Source organism: Gobio gobio (assembly GCF_949357685.1).
Source record: "Gobio gobio genome assembly, chromosome: 13".
Taxonomy (NCBI): Eukaryota; Metazoa; Chordata; class Actinopteri; order Cypriniformes; family Gobionidae; genus Gobio; species Gobio gobio.
Genome location: NC_137106.1, coordinates 37,373,490 through 37,392,796, shown reverse-complemented (window position 1 = coordinate 37,392,796; position 19,307 = coordinate 37,373,490). Strand labels below are relative to the sequence as shown.

The 19,307-nt window shown below is 39.6% G+C and overlaps 1 protein-coding gene across 2 annotated transcripts in view; it reads right to left on the bottom strand.

Moving 5' to 3' along the window:
- baz1a (bromodomain adjacent to zinc finger domain, 1A) overlaps positions 1-19,307 on the bottom strand; it is a 58,855-nt gene that overhangs the window by 21,061 nt on the left and 18,487 nt on the right. For both annotated transcript variants that reach the window (XM_079832611.1, XM_079832610.1), the window contains exons 9-19: positions 17,868-18,022; positions 17,545-17,640; positions 17,321-17,459; positions 13,250-13,396; positions 12,839-12,934; positions 12,516-12,740; positions 12,041-12,206; positions 11,835-11,939; positions 11,651-11,742; positions 10,872-11,417; positions 58-221 (exon numbers count right to left, since the gene is read on the bottom strand). In XM_079832611.1, coding sequence (XP_079688737.1) covers positions 58-221; positions 10,872-11,417; positions 11,651-11,742; positions 11,835-11,939; positions 12,041-12,206; positions 12,516-12,740; positions 12,839-12,934; positions 13,250-13,396; positions 17,321-17,459; positions 17,545-17,640; positions 17,868-18,022 — 1,931 coding nt within the window. The remainder of the gene's footprint in view (positions 1-57; positions 222-10,871; positions 11,418-11,650; positions 11,743-11,834; positions 11,940-12,040; positions 12,207-12,515; positions 12,741-12,838; positions 12,935-13,249; positions 13,397-17,320; positions 17,460-17,544; positions 17,641-17,867; positions 18,023-19,307) is intronic.

Genomic DNA, 19,307 nt, shown 5'->3' with positions numbered 1-19,307 from the left:
CATTAACAAAGATCCAGATCAAACCATAGCAGGCAATATATTGTGGAATCAACATACTTTAATTGCCCCCAGAGTTCCCTGATAGATGCGGTCCTCAATATCAAGTAGTAGATCTCTGAGACGGTTCTCCATGAAGCGCTCAGCAGGTACAGTGTTTTGTGGGCAAGATGGGCCAACTTTTGGCTTTGCAGTACTGCCTTTGGTCTCTGGTAGGGATTCATCTGCACAATAAATTACATAAACAACATATATAAAATCACATAGTAACAAAAAATAAACATCCTAAATTCATTTCTGCATGTTCTACCAGGTGATATTTTTTCAAATACTGAAAAAATTTGTGTTTGTGTTGCCTGACTTAGATGATGTGTATCTTTAGCACAGTTTGCAGGCAGCAATATTAATAATTTAGCATGTTTTGTCTCTCAGAAATGCACCTTTGACAGCTAGCTTGAGTTGACAGTAATAGTAGCTTGAGTTAGGATGCAGATATTCATTTATCTTCAATAACAAAAACAGTAACATGTTAAAATTGTAACCCTCATAAAATTGAAATATTCTGACTGTTTGAGTTTTATTAAAATCAACCATTGGTCTTCCATAGCAGCATACATTTAGATCATGATAAACTGTTAAAACCACACATATAGCACCTTGGGAAAATATAACTATATGGTTTCTATGGTATTTGTATGAAAAACAGTAGTACATTTAGTATAAGAACACAAACACTATAGCTTAAAAATCACAACAAATACTGTAATTATATTCCATTACTCCTTTGATACATTTAATACATGTCTACATTAGGGATGCTCATATTGACCGTTTAACTGTTATGGTTTTTTTACCGTTTAAGGTTTTTTTTCCTGCATGGTTAAAGAAAAATATGCTATATTTTTTAACTCACAGGGCATGTCAACACTTGCAACCACACGTGCCTACACACACATATTTCGCAAAATGAAGCAATAGAAAAGTAGTAGGCCTACTGTGTGGGACCATTTAGACAGAAAAGGGGCGAAGTTACTTGCAAAATATGCTACGCATTAAAATACAGCAGTAGTACAAGCTCTTGACTGGTGGAAAGCAAATGGATGGCGCTTCCCGGGGCTGGCCACGCTAGCGAGGGGTTATCTTTGTATTCCCGGGGCATCAGTGCCATCTGAGAGGGTGTTTTCTGCCACGGGTCTAACTGTCAACAGGCTGTGCTCCAGACAAACCCCATGTCACGTAGACATATTAATAAAAAAAAATTAAAAAAATTAAAAAAAAGTCAAGCTGCGGATTGAGGAAGGCCTGCTATTTTTATTTGACCAAAAAAAAAAAAAAAAAACCAACACTTTTCCGGTTCTACAAAGCTTCAAACGGATTCAGTGTATTTTCGTTGTGTCATCTTAATTTGTTCATTTAAGTGAAAAGCATTTATTTTGTGTAGGCCTATTTATTTTATGCTTTTTATTCATTTTATTTTATTCTGTTTTTCTCTGGTGTCAGAAACGCTGCAGGTGCATGGAAATTTGATAATGTTTGAACCGAATGTTGCTGCTGCTGTTTGCACGGTAAAATAAACTCATGAAAAAAGTAGGGATGCACCGAAATGAAAATTCTTGGCCGAAGCCGAATAATAATAAAAAAAACATGTGGCCGAAGGCGAATACCGAACATGGTTTTTCGATTTTTTTTCCTTTTATTTTGCAAATGTTTTCACCATTGTATAAATTAAATAGTAAAAATTAGCTTTTTACCATTTTGTCTTGCTTTTTTTTTTTTTTACTACAAAACTACAATTTAAAAATATGTATTTATTTAAACACATTTAGCATTCCAGCAGATATAATACAAACAAAGCACAATATATAATATTACATTTCGGTTCATTAATCTGAGGAAAAATAACGCAGATTAATCCATTCTGTATTGGACTTTGACCCCGAGCTGTAAAATGAAGGAGGGAGACGAGAACGCGCTGCCTGGATCATTGATTAGAACATTTACGTAGCCTATATAAAAACGGCCTGATGGAAGTGCTGATAAAAATACAGTCGTCTGCGATGTCCTGCAATATCCACTATCCTACCCAAGACCGTGTCATATACACGCCATAAAGTGCATATCATATGCACGCGAAAAACTGCGTAGCGTATATACATTCCACGACACTGCACACTTGTACTATTGATACGCATTCTCAACAGGGAGCGCGCACTCTTAAAGGGGCCACACTATATTCCTACTCGTTACAACGTCCATGATTTCAGCAGCCCAAATGAATACCTGTCTGTCATTAATGTTAATCAAACAACTACAGGTGTTAAATAAATGAATACATTTTAAATAAACCTACTGTATCTGTATATTTTTTTAAGAAATGTATTATTGTTTTTGTAATTTGCTTCTTTTATTTAGCCTATAGGGATGAAACGATTACCGGTTTCACGATAAACCACGATAAAATTTTGTGACGGTTAGTAATATCGTATAAAATTTTATTATCATTAAAACCGCGTGTGATTATCACGGTTGTGAAAACTCGCGGTAAATCCTGTGTAGTCAGCGTCAGTCAGGCGCAGCACCGCTGTTTTTTGAATGATAAGAAATGGCAGAAGGCAGTGACAGCACTTCTGGGGATTGTTCAGCCTCTAAAAGGACCAAATCTGAGGTGTGGTCATATTTTGGCTTTTACAAAAGTCCTGAGGGAAACTTAATCTAAGATGGTCACCCTGTCTGCAGAACATGCCAGAAGAAAGTCACTGTAATAGGGGGAACACTTCAAAACTACGAACGGCAAGTGGACTTTGACCTCAATAGCAAAACTACATCTGGGAAATAATAACGTGAAGCGAACGAACAAATTTAGTCAAGACTAACATTTAAGGGATAATAATCAGGGCTTGACATTAACAACCGCCATTTGCGGGTGTAACGTTATTTCGGCTGCACACTAGTCACTCTGGCTGTTGAACTTATAATAGTCTTCTCAAAAGCCATCTGTTATAATCGCGTTGCGCATTATAACCACTCACACGTGTTTCTATTGAGTTTATGAATGCAATGTCTCATAATCAGAGGCGTTCAGATTAGCCGGAGTTTCATTCAGAGCGCGCGCCGCTCTTACTCGCTGAAATCTACACTAAAAGCAGAGATAAACGTGCGATGTATGCAGGAGATTCATTCATCATATAGTGGTTGTACTGTTTTTGTTCTATTTCAGCAGCGAAAATGGTTTTAAAAACACAGCAGAAGCACAGCGCATCTGACAAGACTGGCATAACGCTGGTGAATTTAGGGACCGTCTCTAAAGTTACATACAACATTGGTAACGTTACACGTTTCAAACTTCAGCATTTGAAGAGAATGACAGTCATAAAACTGACTGTAAAGTGATCATTTAGGTGTCAGGTATGATGCACACATTTTGATATTTAATAAAATTAACTGTCAAATCATATGGAAATATGGATATGCATTATTTCACTTGGATACTGTTTGGGCTCCAACACAAAATATGCTAGATTTAAATGCATCATTGCTGAACACTGTAAATATATTCTCAAGCAATATTCTCATCAGAGATAATATTAGAGATTATATTTACGACAAATTATTATTATTTATGCGTTATGCGTTGCTATTGACGACGGCCATTAAGGAAGGAAATCCCACAGAATCTAGCTTAAAAAAGTGCTTAGAGTTGCTTTAGTTATTTGTTGTTTGTTGATTTTCAAATATAAAACTTGTTGAAATGTTTTAAGTGTGTGCATCAGTTCTTTTTGAACACTTTCATCTCGTTTGAACAAAACCGTGATAATATTGATAACCGTGATAATTTGGGTCACTATAATCGTGATGTTAAATTTCCATACCGTTTCATCCCTATTAGCCTATATAACATTTCTCATATTAGCCATATTGCCCACCTGCACATACCAGCTGATATACAATGTAGTCTTGATTTGGGTGGTCACTATGCATTGAAAAATTGAAAGGGTTTTAAATCTTCTAAATCAAGTAAAATGACTCAAAATAAAATCATTTAAGCATGCCAAATTCAACTTGAATCATTTAAAATGTGATTTCCAAGCAGCAAAATTGTGGCCAGTGATTTTGTAACTTTGGAAAACCACTAGCCACAGTGGCTGGTGAGTAAAAAAGTTGATGTCAAGCCCTGTTTGTATGTACAGTGAAAAAAATATTCTTCCTGAAGCACTTTTTAATTTATTAGGTCATATTGTTTATTGTTATGGCCAATATTTGAACAGTGAAAATAATAATAAAAGAGTTTTTGAACTTTAATATGTCATGAAGAGGTGGTCTTGGTATGCTTAAACGAACTCTGGAGTGGTTTGTTCGTGGTGAGCACGTGATCTGAGCTCAAACAGACCCAACTGCAAAAAGTACTGATCATTTTTGGACTAAACCAGCTGCCGTAGTCAGCTGTGCTGTGCATTATGTGATGAGGAAGTGTTTGTTGACAGTTTGCACCAGAGGCGAACCAACATTGAGTGGGGGCCCCAGGCAAAATTACTCCATGAAATATTAAATGTTTTTTTTTTATGTTAATATATCTTCGTTATCTAACTTTACAACATACAAAAAAATAAATCTAACATTACCAGCGTAACGACAGGGGGCCCCACAAAGGGGGATGCAGAGATGTCGCTGCATGTGTACATTGCTATTTCTGATTGTTTAAATGATCAGCCCTCGGGGGGCCCCCTCAAAATGCGGGGCCCCAGGCAAGTGCCTGCCTTGCCTGACCTATTGCGACACCTCTGGTTTGCACTTTAGCATGGCAGCTCGCGGACAAACTTGGAGTAGTGAGGAGGTGCGGCACGAGCCTTATAGAAATTTGATCTGATGACAATATTAGGTCCCAGCTTTCGAAAATTGAAGAACAGCGCAATCTTCGCTTGAAGTGACGAACGATGCGCCCTCGCCGTTTGCAGTGCATTAGAACGTTGTTTTCAAGCCGCATCTGCGCTTCATTATAGAAATGTATTGTTTGCATATTGTGGTGTATACAAACAATGTAATCGGTTATGGCCAGGGACAAAACCAGCCTGCACAGTTGCAGTTTAGGAAATATGCCATGGCCAATGAGTGATGTGGATGTTGTCATGTGACTGCATTTTGGTTTGTTTCAACTGGTTCGGATCAAAGCAATCAGTGTGGTGTGAAAAGGAACCAAAAAAAAGCTGAAAAATGCTACATTGTATAATTGTTTGCCCTTGGTTCGTACCAAATTAACCGAACTAGAGATGTGAAAGCAAAGCACCCTAATACTTCCACATTTAATGCTTCCACACTTCCAACATGTTTGCTGCATTTAGAAGCGTGCGCGCCTCCTTCACACGTGCTGGTTGCTATATTCTATCACGTCATCAAAAACGTCATTGTTCGGTTAAATTTAATGTCTTTTCACTCAATTTCGGTAGCCGAACATTCGGTGCACTCCTAGAAAAAAGAAGACCCTCACTGACCCATGTCAATTTTATTTTTATTTAATGCCAATTCAATATTATAATCTTATCAGTTAAAGGTCCACTATGTAAAAATTTTTCAGTAAAATATCCAAAAACCACTAGGCCAGTGTTATATATTTTGTTCAGTTGAGTACTTACAATATCCCAAATGTTTCCAACTATTTGTAAATCGTGAGAAATTGCTATTTTAACCAAGGAACCGGGACGTGTGAGGGAGTTGCCTGTCGATTGCGTCATATCTGCATAACCCTCGGTTTCTGGTTTTATTCTGCAGAAACGCTTTACTCTCACTGCAGTGTGCAACAAATGTCACAGCTGCCGCAGAGCGAATGCACAGAGTAACGTCATAACTTCATTTTCAACACACGATGGGTCTAATATGATAAACAGCGCTGTGTTACCTCATACTCATGACCAGAAAAGCGGAAGTGGAGCTGGCGACTCTCATAATAAAAGTACCGCCGCTCGCGAGGCGTGTGTTGCCTTCATCTTATTAACAATCCCTCCAGTAGCCTTGCTCAGCTCCACAACACTCGCTTTACTTCATACTACAGTAACGTTAATAAATCGCATCCATGAACATGATTTCTGCCAGAGTCCTATCCCGATTCTTTTCCACCGGCTGTGAGGTGAAGACCACATGTCCCAAGAGTCTGCGCTCAAACTTGGCGTCATCAAACTACGCCTTTGTTTTGAACAGCAGGGCTCTACATAGCGACCATTTTGGGCGCATTTGCGCCTGAAAATTACTGCGTGCGACTGTGAAAAAATATTTAGGCGCACTGGTGCGAGTGACCCGATCGCTTCTCGTGAATAAATGTATAATACAATCGGAAAAAAAACTAAAAACACTGACTGACTGAGCAACTGTTACGTTTCGTGCTGCAATCAACTGCTTTTCATGCCTTCTGTCAGCGGAGCATGTGCAAAAAACGTGTGCGACGGACTACACTTCACAGATTAAATGGTGAAACCATTTAGATGCATATGAGTGAGCACATCATGAATCCATTTTCCAAACCGTGTTTTTATCTTACCCTGAATCACTACGGTACACATATAATAAGTGTTTCTATTGTGACTATTCCAGTTTGGTTCGCAGCGCTGTGGAGGAGCACAGTCCTTGTGTGACTCGCCAATCGCCATAGACACACACAGAGAGAAGTAGCTCCGGCTGCAGTGTTCTTCCGCAAGATGCACGCAGTTCTGTTTATTAGCGCCAGAGCGCCTAAAGTCACGGACTGCTATTGCTCCGACTCGAGTATTGGCATGATTGCAAATGTGATACTGATCTTATACAAAAGTCCAATAGACAAGTTGATATTAAGTAACAACGTTTTAGCCACAATAATGTTTATTTCGTGAAAATCAAAACACCAGTTGTGCATCTCCAAGTGGTTCGATCGTATGAATCTGCGTTTGAACGACTGAATGACTCCCACATAGACTTGACGCCACCTACTGGCTGTTTTATTTTCATATTTATACTTTGCATGGACTTTTTATTTAAAAGGTCCCCTTCTTCGCGATTCCATTGTTCAAACTTTAGTTAGTGTGTAATGTTGCTGTTAGAGCATAAATAATACCTGTAAAATTATAAAGCTCAAAGTTCAATGCCAAGCGAGATATTTTATTTAACAGAAGTTCCCTTTCAAAGCCTACAGCGAACGGCTGGCTTGGACTACATCCTGGTACTTCCTTCTTTAATTACGTCAGTAGAACAGTAGAACAGACTAACCTCCGCCCACAAAGAAACGCGAAAAAGGGGGCGCGGTCTTGTTGCTGTCCCACGTGGAGAAGCGGACGTGTCGCGTGGAGAAAAGGAACTGTTGCGTTGAGTGTGTTTATCGCCATGTCATCGAGACGCTGTTATTTTCATCCAGGAGTCAAATCACCTTTGTTTGGCTTTCCCAGGGACGCTGTAGAGATTATTGAACACATACATCTCTCCGTTAAGAGGCTTGACCTTTCCAACGTGCGCTAAGCTGCTGTCAAATTACAACACAGGAACCGCTTTCACGTGCGCTAAGCTGTGGTCGAATCACAGCACAGGAAACGCTGGCACAATCAGAACTCGTTACGTGTTTCTGAAGGAGGGACTTTATAGAACAAGGAAATCACCAGCCGTTTTTAGGACAGTGGAAACAGCGGTATACAGATAAGTAAATAGTGTGAAAAATACTGTTTTTTTACACGCGAAACATGAACACATGTTATATTGCACACTGTAAACACAATCAAAGCTTCAAAAAAACACGAAGAACGGGACCTTTAATATATATATATTTTAACTAAGTTTAACTTGTACATAGCCTATTTCTAAATTCAAAAACGTATATTTAAAACATTTATACAACATTATTTACCCATGAGCTGCATGTAAATGTATCTAAACACCATTTCAGATAGAGCTTTTGTGCCACTTCTACTTTTGATGCTGATTTAATTTGATTGGTAACAGTCTGGTTGTGTCTTATTGCTCTAACTGAATTTATTGTTTAAATTAACATTTAAAAAAAAAACCTTTTCTATTTTAAATGAAGAAATTGACAAAAGATGATGCATACATTTAATAAGATTAGAAAACATTGCTCTTATAATGGTAAAAATGCCCCTGGACATTAATTTAAAGGGACAAAGATCATCCTGTAATGGGAAAGTTATAATTGGAATACGTGTTATTGATCAGAAAGTGCTCCTAAATTTTTGACTGTGCTCCTAATTTTTTTTAATTAGGAGCACAAGTGCTCCTCAAGAAAAATGTTAGCGTAGAGCCCTGAACAGGCGACCTCTAGTGGACGGAAAAGTCACAGTGCACCTTTAAAAGTTAAAATTCGGATAACGAGCGTTGACGGTCTGGAAAATTAACCGAAATGAGCATCCCTAGTCTACATTAATAATGTAATAAAATTCTATATGAATATCTCATATTTCTGCCACATTACAATAGTGCAGTTAGTGTTAATACAGTAAATCTACGGTAAAAGATGGCGATTAGTAGATTTAAAAGCCCTCTGACTATATCGTTGCACAGTGTTTCTCCTGGAAGAGAAAAAAAAAAAAAAAAAAAAGGAAATGGAAAATACAGTTAAGAGCAACATGTGCAATAGATTTTTTTGGGTGAAAAAGTTGGCCATGTAAAACGAATTTTACAAAATACATAGGTTCAATCTAGGCTACTGTACTGTATATGTTTGATTTGTGTTGAAGAGCTTGAGACAAGACTTTTAATGGTGAGTCTTTTGTTTTTTTTTATCAGCCATTATTAGGCTGCCGTCACTTTAAAGGGTCCTGCACACTGTGCAATTTTTCAAAATCCTCTGCGAATGTTGCTTGTCAGACTGTACAAACATGATCCCCGATGTAATACATGTCACACTGTAGGATCTCAGCGGTCATTATGTCAGACTGTACGACAGTCAGACGCGAAAAATGGACGCAAGCAAGAGCCTCGTACGGACTGAGTTTTACGTCATCACTCCGTGACACGTTAGGTAACAGTGAACCGCATTCACAGACACAATGGTAGCGTTCAGCAAACAACAAAAATAAGCGGTGGCATTTTTCATTCACCTGACTCTTTTCGACATGTTCCCTGTTGTGATTTGATGTTGTCGCACAAAATGCGTCATAAGGTTCTGCGCTCCTATTGGTTCTTGATTTGACGGTCGTCCTAGGAGAAGTCACACTGCAGGATTGCGCCTCAAATCTTCTGACACTGCCAGAATTTTGTCCGAGGTAAAATTTGATCGCAACGGTCATTAATCGGTTGTCGGTGCACATGTCAAACTAAGGATCAAAGACTTCAGATTTTAGCCTAGGATCAGAGAAATCTTATAGGATTTCAAAATTTGTCTCAGACGGCCAAATCGTGGCCAAAAAAAAAAAAATCGCACAGTGTGCACCCGGCTTAAGACCTAATGCACGGATCCTATTGGCAGACATCGGATTTCTTTCCCAACGGTTTACATTCACTTAAGGCATAACTGTCTGTGTTAACATAAATACTTAAAGCAGCACTAGGTAACTTTTCAACCTTCATAATATATTTTCAAGACTCTTGTGATGATACATCGACTTACAATAGGTTGAATGACACGTCTGCCATAGCCTGACGGGGTCTGTATCATTTTTAATCGTACTTTTAAACTTCGGGTTTCGGGTAGTAACCCGAGAACAAAAAGAACTACAAAATTTGACTGCTTTACGGCATATACGTCACTTCCACCACCACCCCCACTTCCTTAAATTCGGACGTGCGAGCCAGAGCCCAACTATCGTTTGTTTGCTGAATGTTATAGTCATGGCCGAAGCAGCACAGAAAAATAAGAAAGCAAAGGTTTTGTCGGAGGAAAGCAAAAATAGGAAACAAGAAAGTGATCGGATTAAAGGCAGGATCAACATTGGAGGAGGAGGGGCTACATTCTTGCAAGTAAATACATAAGACGTACAAAATCATATTTTAGGATCCCCTAATGTCTGTGATATTTGTTTATTTGTCTTGCCTCAAGCTATAATGCAAATCGATTTTTCAAATTTGCAGATTCATCTATGGTAGCTTGATATTATAATATTGACGATGTTTGGTTATTACCTACCACTCAAACATTGAATTGAAGTATCATAGATTCCGTAAAACGGGAACCAATAGACTAGGCTACTATAATGACGCTGGCTTGTAAACGTGAGCATCGCGATCATTTGGCGTTTGAAAAAAATAAAACCCATGAAATGATATTCATATGACATGCTGAAACATATGCCACTGTACCTGGGAAGACATTTCACACGCAACGCAAGCAGAACACCTGCATGTGAACTCCTGCAGTGTTCAGGGCTATCATAGTTATGTCAACAAATGCACGTGCGCATCCCCTGATGGAGGATGACAGAGTTTACGACAGTAGTAGAGGATAATACTGTTTCCCAACTGTAGGGGGACCCCGAGAGCAAAACCTACCTAGTGCTGCTTTAACAAGGCAGGCATTTTGACATAACCGTGTGTGTATTAGACCGTCGAGTGCAATAAGTTGCAAAATAACTGAATTAGGGATTGAACGATAACCAAGAGGCTGCTTTCTGTGTGCGTGCTATGGGTGTCAGACAGCGTGTTAGTCGTTTTCCACAGCTTACTGCTCTTAATAAATATTTTAACATCGAGCAAGTCAAACGTACGTAACAGTCACAGTCTATTCTCTGCTATATGCATCGACCTAATACTTGGACTTTTCGCAACTTTTTGAAGTAGCCTATTAAAATTCAGATATCACAAGCTGTTGCAATATGCACATCGTGATATGCACATTTGTGATATAACTCCGATATATCATGCAGCCCTAAAAAAATAAAACAATTTAGCAACCTGGCTCCAAAATCCCACAGTACCTGAGTGATGGTAACGCTGAGCAGAATTGCTATCTATCAGTTGAGTGATGCGCTCCTTCTCCTGCAGCAGAGTCTCTTTGAGGCTGCTCTCTCGGTGTCCACGAGCATTCAGAGCCTCTATGAGCTGCTCCACATCCTCAGGCATGCTGTAGAAGTACCACTGATTGGGCCGGTTAACTGGGGGTGAGGTGTTCTGGACCAGCACTAGCTCCTCAGTGGTGGCATCTGTCTTAACTGCGCTCTCAGCAGAGGAAAGCTCTTCAATTTTATTTTCGGGAGTAGGGCGGGGCTCTAGCATGTCCTCTGTTAGGCCAAAGAAGTCATCCTCAACAAACAGTGCCCCAGCAGAAGGGAAAATCCAGTAGCGGCGATAAAGGCGGTCTCGGCCAAGAGGTAGGATGTAGGTGCAGGCCATAGCCTTCTGAATGCGCTCCAGGAGTTCTTTCTCTTTGAGCTGCTGTTGCAGTAACTCCTCTGGGCTCAGACTGTCTTTCGTTTCAACCTCACCAACTTGTTTCTGATTTGGGCTGCCATTTGTTTTCTTTACTGGAAAATTTAAAAGAATATAGGCATACTATTAATATACACTAGAGAATTTGAACAACCATAATTCTTTAGGTTTTCCATTTCACACACCACTTGAATGTTTTTTATTTATTTATTAAATATCTACCCCCCCCCCCTTCAATTAACATTGATCACAATAAGTACAAGAATATATCTTATGAAAGTAAATGCGTCTTATGTGATACGCTGCTGATAATTTTAAGAGCTGGTACATTTTTTGGATTTTGCTGGTTGCTCCTCTTCATCCTCCGTGTGTTGATCAGCGTGACCGTCCTGACTCTCTGTGCTGGTGTCCATCTCTTCTCTGTAACCAACAAACAGAAAGCATAATCAAGCATGTGGACTGGAATGTAAGCTTTGTCCCAAAATTGAGAATGGATTATTGGTCCAGCTTACCCTGCCACATGGCCTCCATTTTTTGCCTCCTCTTTGAGTTTTTCATGCTTTTCTTTCAATTTCTGCTCCTGTTCCCTCAGCTTCTCCTCCTTTCTTTTTCGAACCCTGGAATATGGAGACTATTAACAACTACTAAAAACTAGTCATTTCTAAGCATAAAAATCTTTAGTGCTGATGGGTAGGTTCAGGTCTATGTAATTCTGTACCTCTCTGCAGCTTCCTCTCGCTCTCTGCGATGCTGTTCAGCTTTAAGTTCTCGCAGTTCCTGTTTGGCAGATCTCTGCTCGTCGGCATTGTCTTCTATAAAGTCTCTTGTGGAAACCAAAGTCAACAGCTTCCCACACAGTGTTTGGAGGATCTTCAATTTCTCTCCTGAACACACATTTATAGCAAAGTTATAGAATAGGATGACCTTTTTTTATTCATTTTACATCATACTAGTTTATTGGTTTTATTTAGTCATTTATTTTTTTGTTCAAGTACATTTAGATTTTAAATCATAGATTGTTAGATCTCAATGCATGTTCTGAAAAGAAAAAAGAAAAAAAAAAGAAAACGGAACCATCTAATGTTAATCAAACATCGACTGTTTGGAAATGTTGTTTATTGAACTATATCAATAAAAAAACAGACAAAGTCAAACACAAAGGATGAAAAAAATATATATAAAAAAACACTAACCAGGAAGCAGGTCATAGACAGCAGAGCAGGAGAGCTTTTTGAGCAGGCACTGGTTTGACAGACGCAGCTCCACACAGGGGTCATCTGTGGAGCCAAACCCACCCTGTTTCTGGTAGCGGAACTTTGCACTGGTTGAGCTGCAGTCTGCCCCCGAGGACAGGATGTGCAGCCTCAGAATCTCAGAGAGCGTACAGCTGTCCAGATCCAACTGCTTCAGACTACAGCCTGTGCAGAGAAACATGAAGTTCCACTGGATGTTGAATTTACAGCAAGCATACATTATAACTGTCAGTACAAACATATTCAAGGGCACATTGGCTGACCTTGGTGCAGTTGTGGCCAGGCAGCAGCAAGAGATGCCACAGCGCTGATGGCAGACTGTGTGGGGTCAGCATCATCCTCCAGAGCTTCACTCAGATCTGAGAATGACAAAACAGTCAAAAACACTAGGATACTGAAGGTAACTAACATAACACCTGAACTTTCTAATAGTTGTAAACCAAAATCAGTGAACTAATTAGCTGCAATTTGGCACTTACAGTACTGATACTGGACTAACCCAATTCTATAACTTGTGTAATTTGAGTGCACATTTTTTCCCAAAAATTGACTTTACAGTGGGATTTAATTTCCACACTGAAAGTATATCGGTCTGTTAGATTTCAAATGATAAAATTATTTTTTCACAATTCTGAATTCTATAATAAATAAGTTGTAACCTCTGCCGCTCTGACCTTTGGTGTCCGTTTCCGCCACTTGGTCTTTAGCCACTTCCTCCTGTTCCTCTGCCAGAGCCTGGAATATGGCCGAAAGAAAGAAGAAGAGCAATTCACAGAGCGGACCCTCAGGATCAGAGCCCACTACGGCCTCCTCCAGAACCTCTGTAAACAGCAACAACCCTCATGAGGAACATTAAAACAAATATTTTGCTCTGACTTGGAAAAAAAAAGCCAATTTGTAAGCTGGAACATTATTAGGGCACTCAAGCTAGATTTATAAGGGAACAAGACAGACACGTGTGACCCCGCCTCTGAAAACCCACCTAGTGTAATTTTTTTTATGATTCACTATTTTATAACACAAAATCATCCTACATAATGTAAAGAACGTTATGTGAAAATATAACCTTGATATCTTTAATATTGACTGAGCATGTCAAAAATTAGCTGAATTTCCAATTATAAAATCAAGCTTATTTTTAAAATGGCAAAACATTTTAAACATTATCATTCTGACTATGCCATATACCACATTAAAGCTAAAATTCTCCCATTTTCAGTGATATAGGACACATTTATGGGAAAACAAGCCTATGTATTATGATGTGCATGTACAAAAAGTGTGAAACATCGAAACATATGGGAGTACCACAAAAGCTTGATTTACCAAGTCAATGATTTGTAGGCTATAACTTTATTAGTAAAATGAAATATCAGTAGAAAAATGACATTAATAGGCCTATATCCATTAATATATAAAACATCCATAGAAAATCTCATTAACCTCTTTCTGGGCTATTGTGTATCATTTGGAGTAAATCCAGGACTAATGCCCTACCAAGTTAACAGGTCAGTCTCAAACTTTGTATAGACAGTCATAACTGTGAATCTTCACTTGCCTCACGATTTGATTCGATTATGATTCATTATGATTTTTTTCATGGCTCATTGCGCTTAACTCTTTTACATAAAGCACGTCCCGCACTTTATGTTCTCATTCATGCACGTTCTATTCGTATAGGCTACAAACCGAAACATCAGACGCAAGAGCTTCGCTTACGAAGGACATGCGCAACTTTTTTATTATTAATATATAATACGGGTTCTTTATAAAGCCTACAAAAACAGAAGGCCTATATTAATCATTATTAAGTCAACTGTATCAGCTGTTCTGTTCATTGCGCTTCGTGTGCCGTGGCCGCCCTGTCAGAGAGGGAATTCATAAACCCAGCGCATCGGCATTCAAAAACCAAACTATTTCGACACGTAGCAGCCATTAAATATCTTTAATATAAGATGGATATATAGGCAGAAGGTGGAGTTAGAACAAATAAACAAATAAGCTGTTCCTGAAATTTCGGTGTTGACACAAAGAAATCCACACAGAAATAGGAACCCGGCTTAAGTCGCAGTTTTCTTGCCTTTCCCAACACTGACCTGATTGTTGCTCGTGCGGATTGATATTAGGGATGGGCATTTCAAGCAAAAATTATATTCGACGATCGCTGGGAATTATTCGATTTTTATTCGAAAATCGCAACTCCTCCCCCGCATGCACGCATGTAAAGGCTACACGCGTATAAACAGAGAGAGAGGGGGAGAGACCATTCACGCTCTTAATCTGTAGGATAACAAACTGTTTAATTCATTAGGGAATAGGCTATATCAACTCAAGCCATATATTTATTGTAACATGCTGAAACATATGACTGTAATGTGACATCGCCCCAAGTTACCGCAACCGATAAATGCCACAAGTCTACAGCGTGCGCGTGAGACGTTATTCTTCTGTTGTCTCAGGGCGTTTTAACTCTGGCATTTCAGTTCGGAATGGGGCACGGTTAGCATGAAAAATTGCTAATGTGAAAGCTTACCTACAGAGCTTGGTGTGCACTGAGGTACCGAACCCGAGAACACACAACCGGAGCTCGGTTGCTCTCGGAGCTGAGCCGTGATTCACGTGAATGTGCAAACAGCACTCGGGTAGTAACCAGCGCATGCGTTTTAGCCGATTACAATGTCATTAGTTCAATAACATACACGTAAGAGATGATAGTGTTGATGATTTAGCTGAGATACGATCGCGAGAGCGAGCCTGCAGTGTATTCGCGCATAGAGTGCAATCTGGGCAGCAAATGAATGGCAATTCACCGTCTCCTCAAAAGAGTCTGTTTGCAAGCAGCAAAGCCGCCTTCAAGCGACACACATACGGTTAAACCAAGTGTCGTTTACTCAGCTGCACATAATAGCACCAAACTAATTTAAAAAAGCCCATATTGACCCGCGTTCTGTTTTCTATCACGCCCGTGCACGTTTGTGATGACGTAAGATGAACGCAAACGCACCAGGGTTAAAGTTGAGTGTGAAACCAGACCAACACTGCGGAGGCGGAGGGAAGAATCAGACTCGGACCGCAGCAAACGTGTCCAGTATGAAACACCCTGAGAGCTGACTGGCAGCTTTTAGGAGCGTTACTGGCAGCGCCTCTGGTTACATGAACGCGTCAGCACCACATCAGCACCGACAACATGGGGATTTTTTTTGGACGATAATCGCACATACTATTCGATATTCTATAATTAAATAACTAATCGAATATTCGAAAATCGCGACCCATCCCTAATTGATATTATGGTCTGTTTGCACTAGGGATGTTAACCGATGACCGTTTGACCAATGGTTGACCGTTTCAACGTTAACCGATAAAAGTTGTCGGTTGAAAAAAAGTGATCTCTAAATTAGGCTATTATAGACAGTGGACTAAACGCTACTACAGTTAGCCATCTCATTCCAAAATCTTTTTGTGTGAAGTGAACAAATCCCTCACACTCAATTTTTCATAACTCGACTGTTTGTACTTAATAAACCAATAAAAACATTTGGCGCGAGGTCACAGCGTTTGGGTTTGCACGCTCACAAGGTTTGCGGTTAGAGCCAGGGCAGACGACAGTATGAAGCGTGCAAAGAAAAGTAGTGTGTGGGACCATTTCACCAAAAAGAACGACACAGATGTAAGTTGCAACTTGTGATACAGTGCGTCTTTTACGCATTGTGAAGGTGCCCGTTTTATCCATTGGTTTTATCGTGTTGCAGTCACACATTAGACAACATTCCGCATAAGATGGGCTTACATTTGGAAATATATTACATCTACATTTCAGTGGTAACACATAAGGTGTTTATCATCATCTTTCTTTTTGTTAGCACTACCTCGAACTAAAGCGGCGTCTCTTCGGAGCTGTCATTTTCTTAAATGAGCCGCGGCAATGTTTCAAATGAGCTTCTAACGCTAGACAAATGCCTTTATTTTCAACGCGATCACCTTGTACCCAAACCATTTCGAAACTAAGGAGCCATTTGTCCTCTGATTACAAACATTCTCCTCGGCGCCGCGTTTGCGGGACTCATGTTTCGCGCTGTAGGGGATTTTAAAAAAGTGACGTGAGTGGAAGGCAGGCGGCGGCGCCGGGACAGTGTGTGTGTGAGAGCGGGAGGCAGAGCGGCAGAGAGATGCGACAGAGTTGCGAAATTGCAGGTGCGGCTCGCGGCTGTTATTTCAAATAGCGCAGCATATTTTAAACTAATCGGTTAACCGGTTTCAACCGGCTAATGAGGCTTGGTGGTCGGTCAAGAAAATGTTTAGTTTTCGCCATCTCTAGTTTGCACTTTGTAATTGTAAAAAATAAGTTTCTGAACCGAATGATACAAGAATCAGCAGTTGTTTCTGCGTCGAAAGTAAACAAAGAGACAATTAAAATCAATATTTAAGAAGCCCAACTCCGGGATTTTTGGTGCAAAACAATAAAACGTAGTGTCAATAAAATCATTAATTTCAGTATTTATAATATTATAAATGAAAAATTGAGTACTGCATCTCAAAGCCCTTGGTATAATCTATCATTTACAGCAATAAACACAAATTACCTGTTTTGGTCTTTTTTATGGCTATGACTACTTTGACGCTCTACATCTCATAATTAGATTATGCGACTTTAGCCAGGGTTTCACAGCGCGGGGTCACATAGAATATGCAAACAATATCCCATGGTGTAATGCATTTATGAGCAGCCAGTAAGTATAGCTTACCAAGTGTTACACCATCAGGGAACTCATCATTTAGATCAAACAGCTCTCCAAATGCATGCAGAAACTCTAAGACCATCAGAGCATCTCCAAAAAGCTCTGGTGGAAGACGTGTCTTCACTGGAAGTGGCTTTGGCAGCTCCTGAAGACAGGAAAGTTTAAAAACAGCGTTTTGTCTGCTGCTTATGTATGTGCCTACACAAAGAGGTCTCCCGGAGAATGCTTACCTTTAGGTCGTCACACTCCATGTCCTCTCGAGGTTTGCTCCATAACTTCAGTCGTTCTGCATATTTTTTCTTTTCCTCCTTTAGCTTCTCTCGTTCCTGAAGCACATCACAAAGAGATGATTATGGAATTAGATTTACAGTAAACAACTTATAAAATGATAACAGATGCAATAATTAAATGGCATATAACAAAAGATAAACATTTATAAGAATAATATACTTAGACATACAGTATGTAGGACCAAAAAGCAGGTATGTGTGAAAGACTGGAGATGACATGAGATATGCACTGAGAAAAAAAAAAAAAAACTCTTCCAACTCACCCTCTCTTTCTCGACCTTCATTCGTTCCTTCACCTCTTTCCGCCTCTGTTTCTCTTCTTCTACTATCCTCTTCATCTCCTCTCTCTTTTTCTCCTTGTCCTCTTTTTCCTTCTTTTTGGCCTCTATAAGATCTTCTCTTTCTTTCTTGAATTTTTCTTTATAATGCAAGCCATGTAAACAAACAGCAAATTTCATTTTTTATTTTGTAGCACTGGTTGTCCCAAACTTCAAAAAGTTAGGATATGGAGATATATATATATTATTTTTTTTTTTTTTCTTTTCTTTGCTACACACTAGGCTTGCTGCGATAATCGTTGTTACTGGTGTTACACAGTGTTCAGTCGCACACAGATTACATCACTTTTCCACCGGGGCACCGCCCCAGTCTTAATTGTTTTGTTAATAAAAATTCAATTTTTTAAGCTTGTCATTGTACCGTTTTGTTGTTGTGTTTTTCATTAAAGGGTTAGTTCACCCAAAAATGAAAATTCTGTCATTAATTACTCACCCTCATGTCGTTGGACACCCGTAAGACCTCCGTTCATATTCGGAACACAAATGAAGATATTTTAGTTGAAAGCTGATGGCTGAGAAAGGCTTCACACAGGCCTCCATTGGCATTCAGTACATTGACACTTCCAAGATCCATGAAAGGCACTTAAAACGTCGTTACAAAGTCTATCTCACCACAGTGGCTCTACAATAATCATACAATGCGACGACAATAGTTTTTGTGCGCAAAAAAAAATCAAAATAACACCTTTATCCAACTTGTTCTCGACTTCCGTGTATGCCTCCACGACGCATGCGCGAGAATATGACGCAGATCCGGCGTTCGGACATATGACCCAGAAGCGATTTGTTTACGAGCAGAGGAAGACGCGCGTGTCTAAGCTGTTGGATTCTACATTGATCGTGCTTTAGGTCTCGGCGTAGTGCTCAAAATGGTGCTTAAGTGTGTATTTCATCGATTCCCGAACACCGGCGCTACGTCATATTCTCGCGCATGCGTCGTGGAGGCGCACACGGAAGACAAGAACAAGTTGGATAAAGGTGTTATTTTGATTTTTTTTTGCGCACAAAAACTATTGTCGTCGCATTGTAAGATTATTGTAGAGCCACTGTGGTGAGATAGACTTTGTAACGACGTTTTAAGTGCCTTTCATGGATCTTGGAAGTGTCAATGTACTGAATGCCAATGGAGGCCTGTGTGAAGCCTTTCTCAGCCATCAGCTTTCAACTAAAATATCTTCATTTGTGTTCCGAATATGAACGGAGGTCTTACGGGTGTCCAACGACATGAGGGTGAGTAATTAATGACAGAATTTTCATTTTTGGGTGAACTAACCCTTTAAGAATAATAATGAGTCCACCACTCAAGCAATTGCCGCTAATTTGAAAGTAATGCACAGGCATTTATAAGCAATTTAAAAGTGAGGT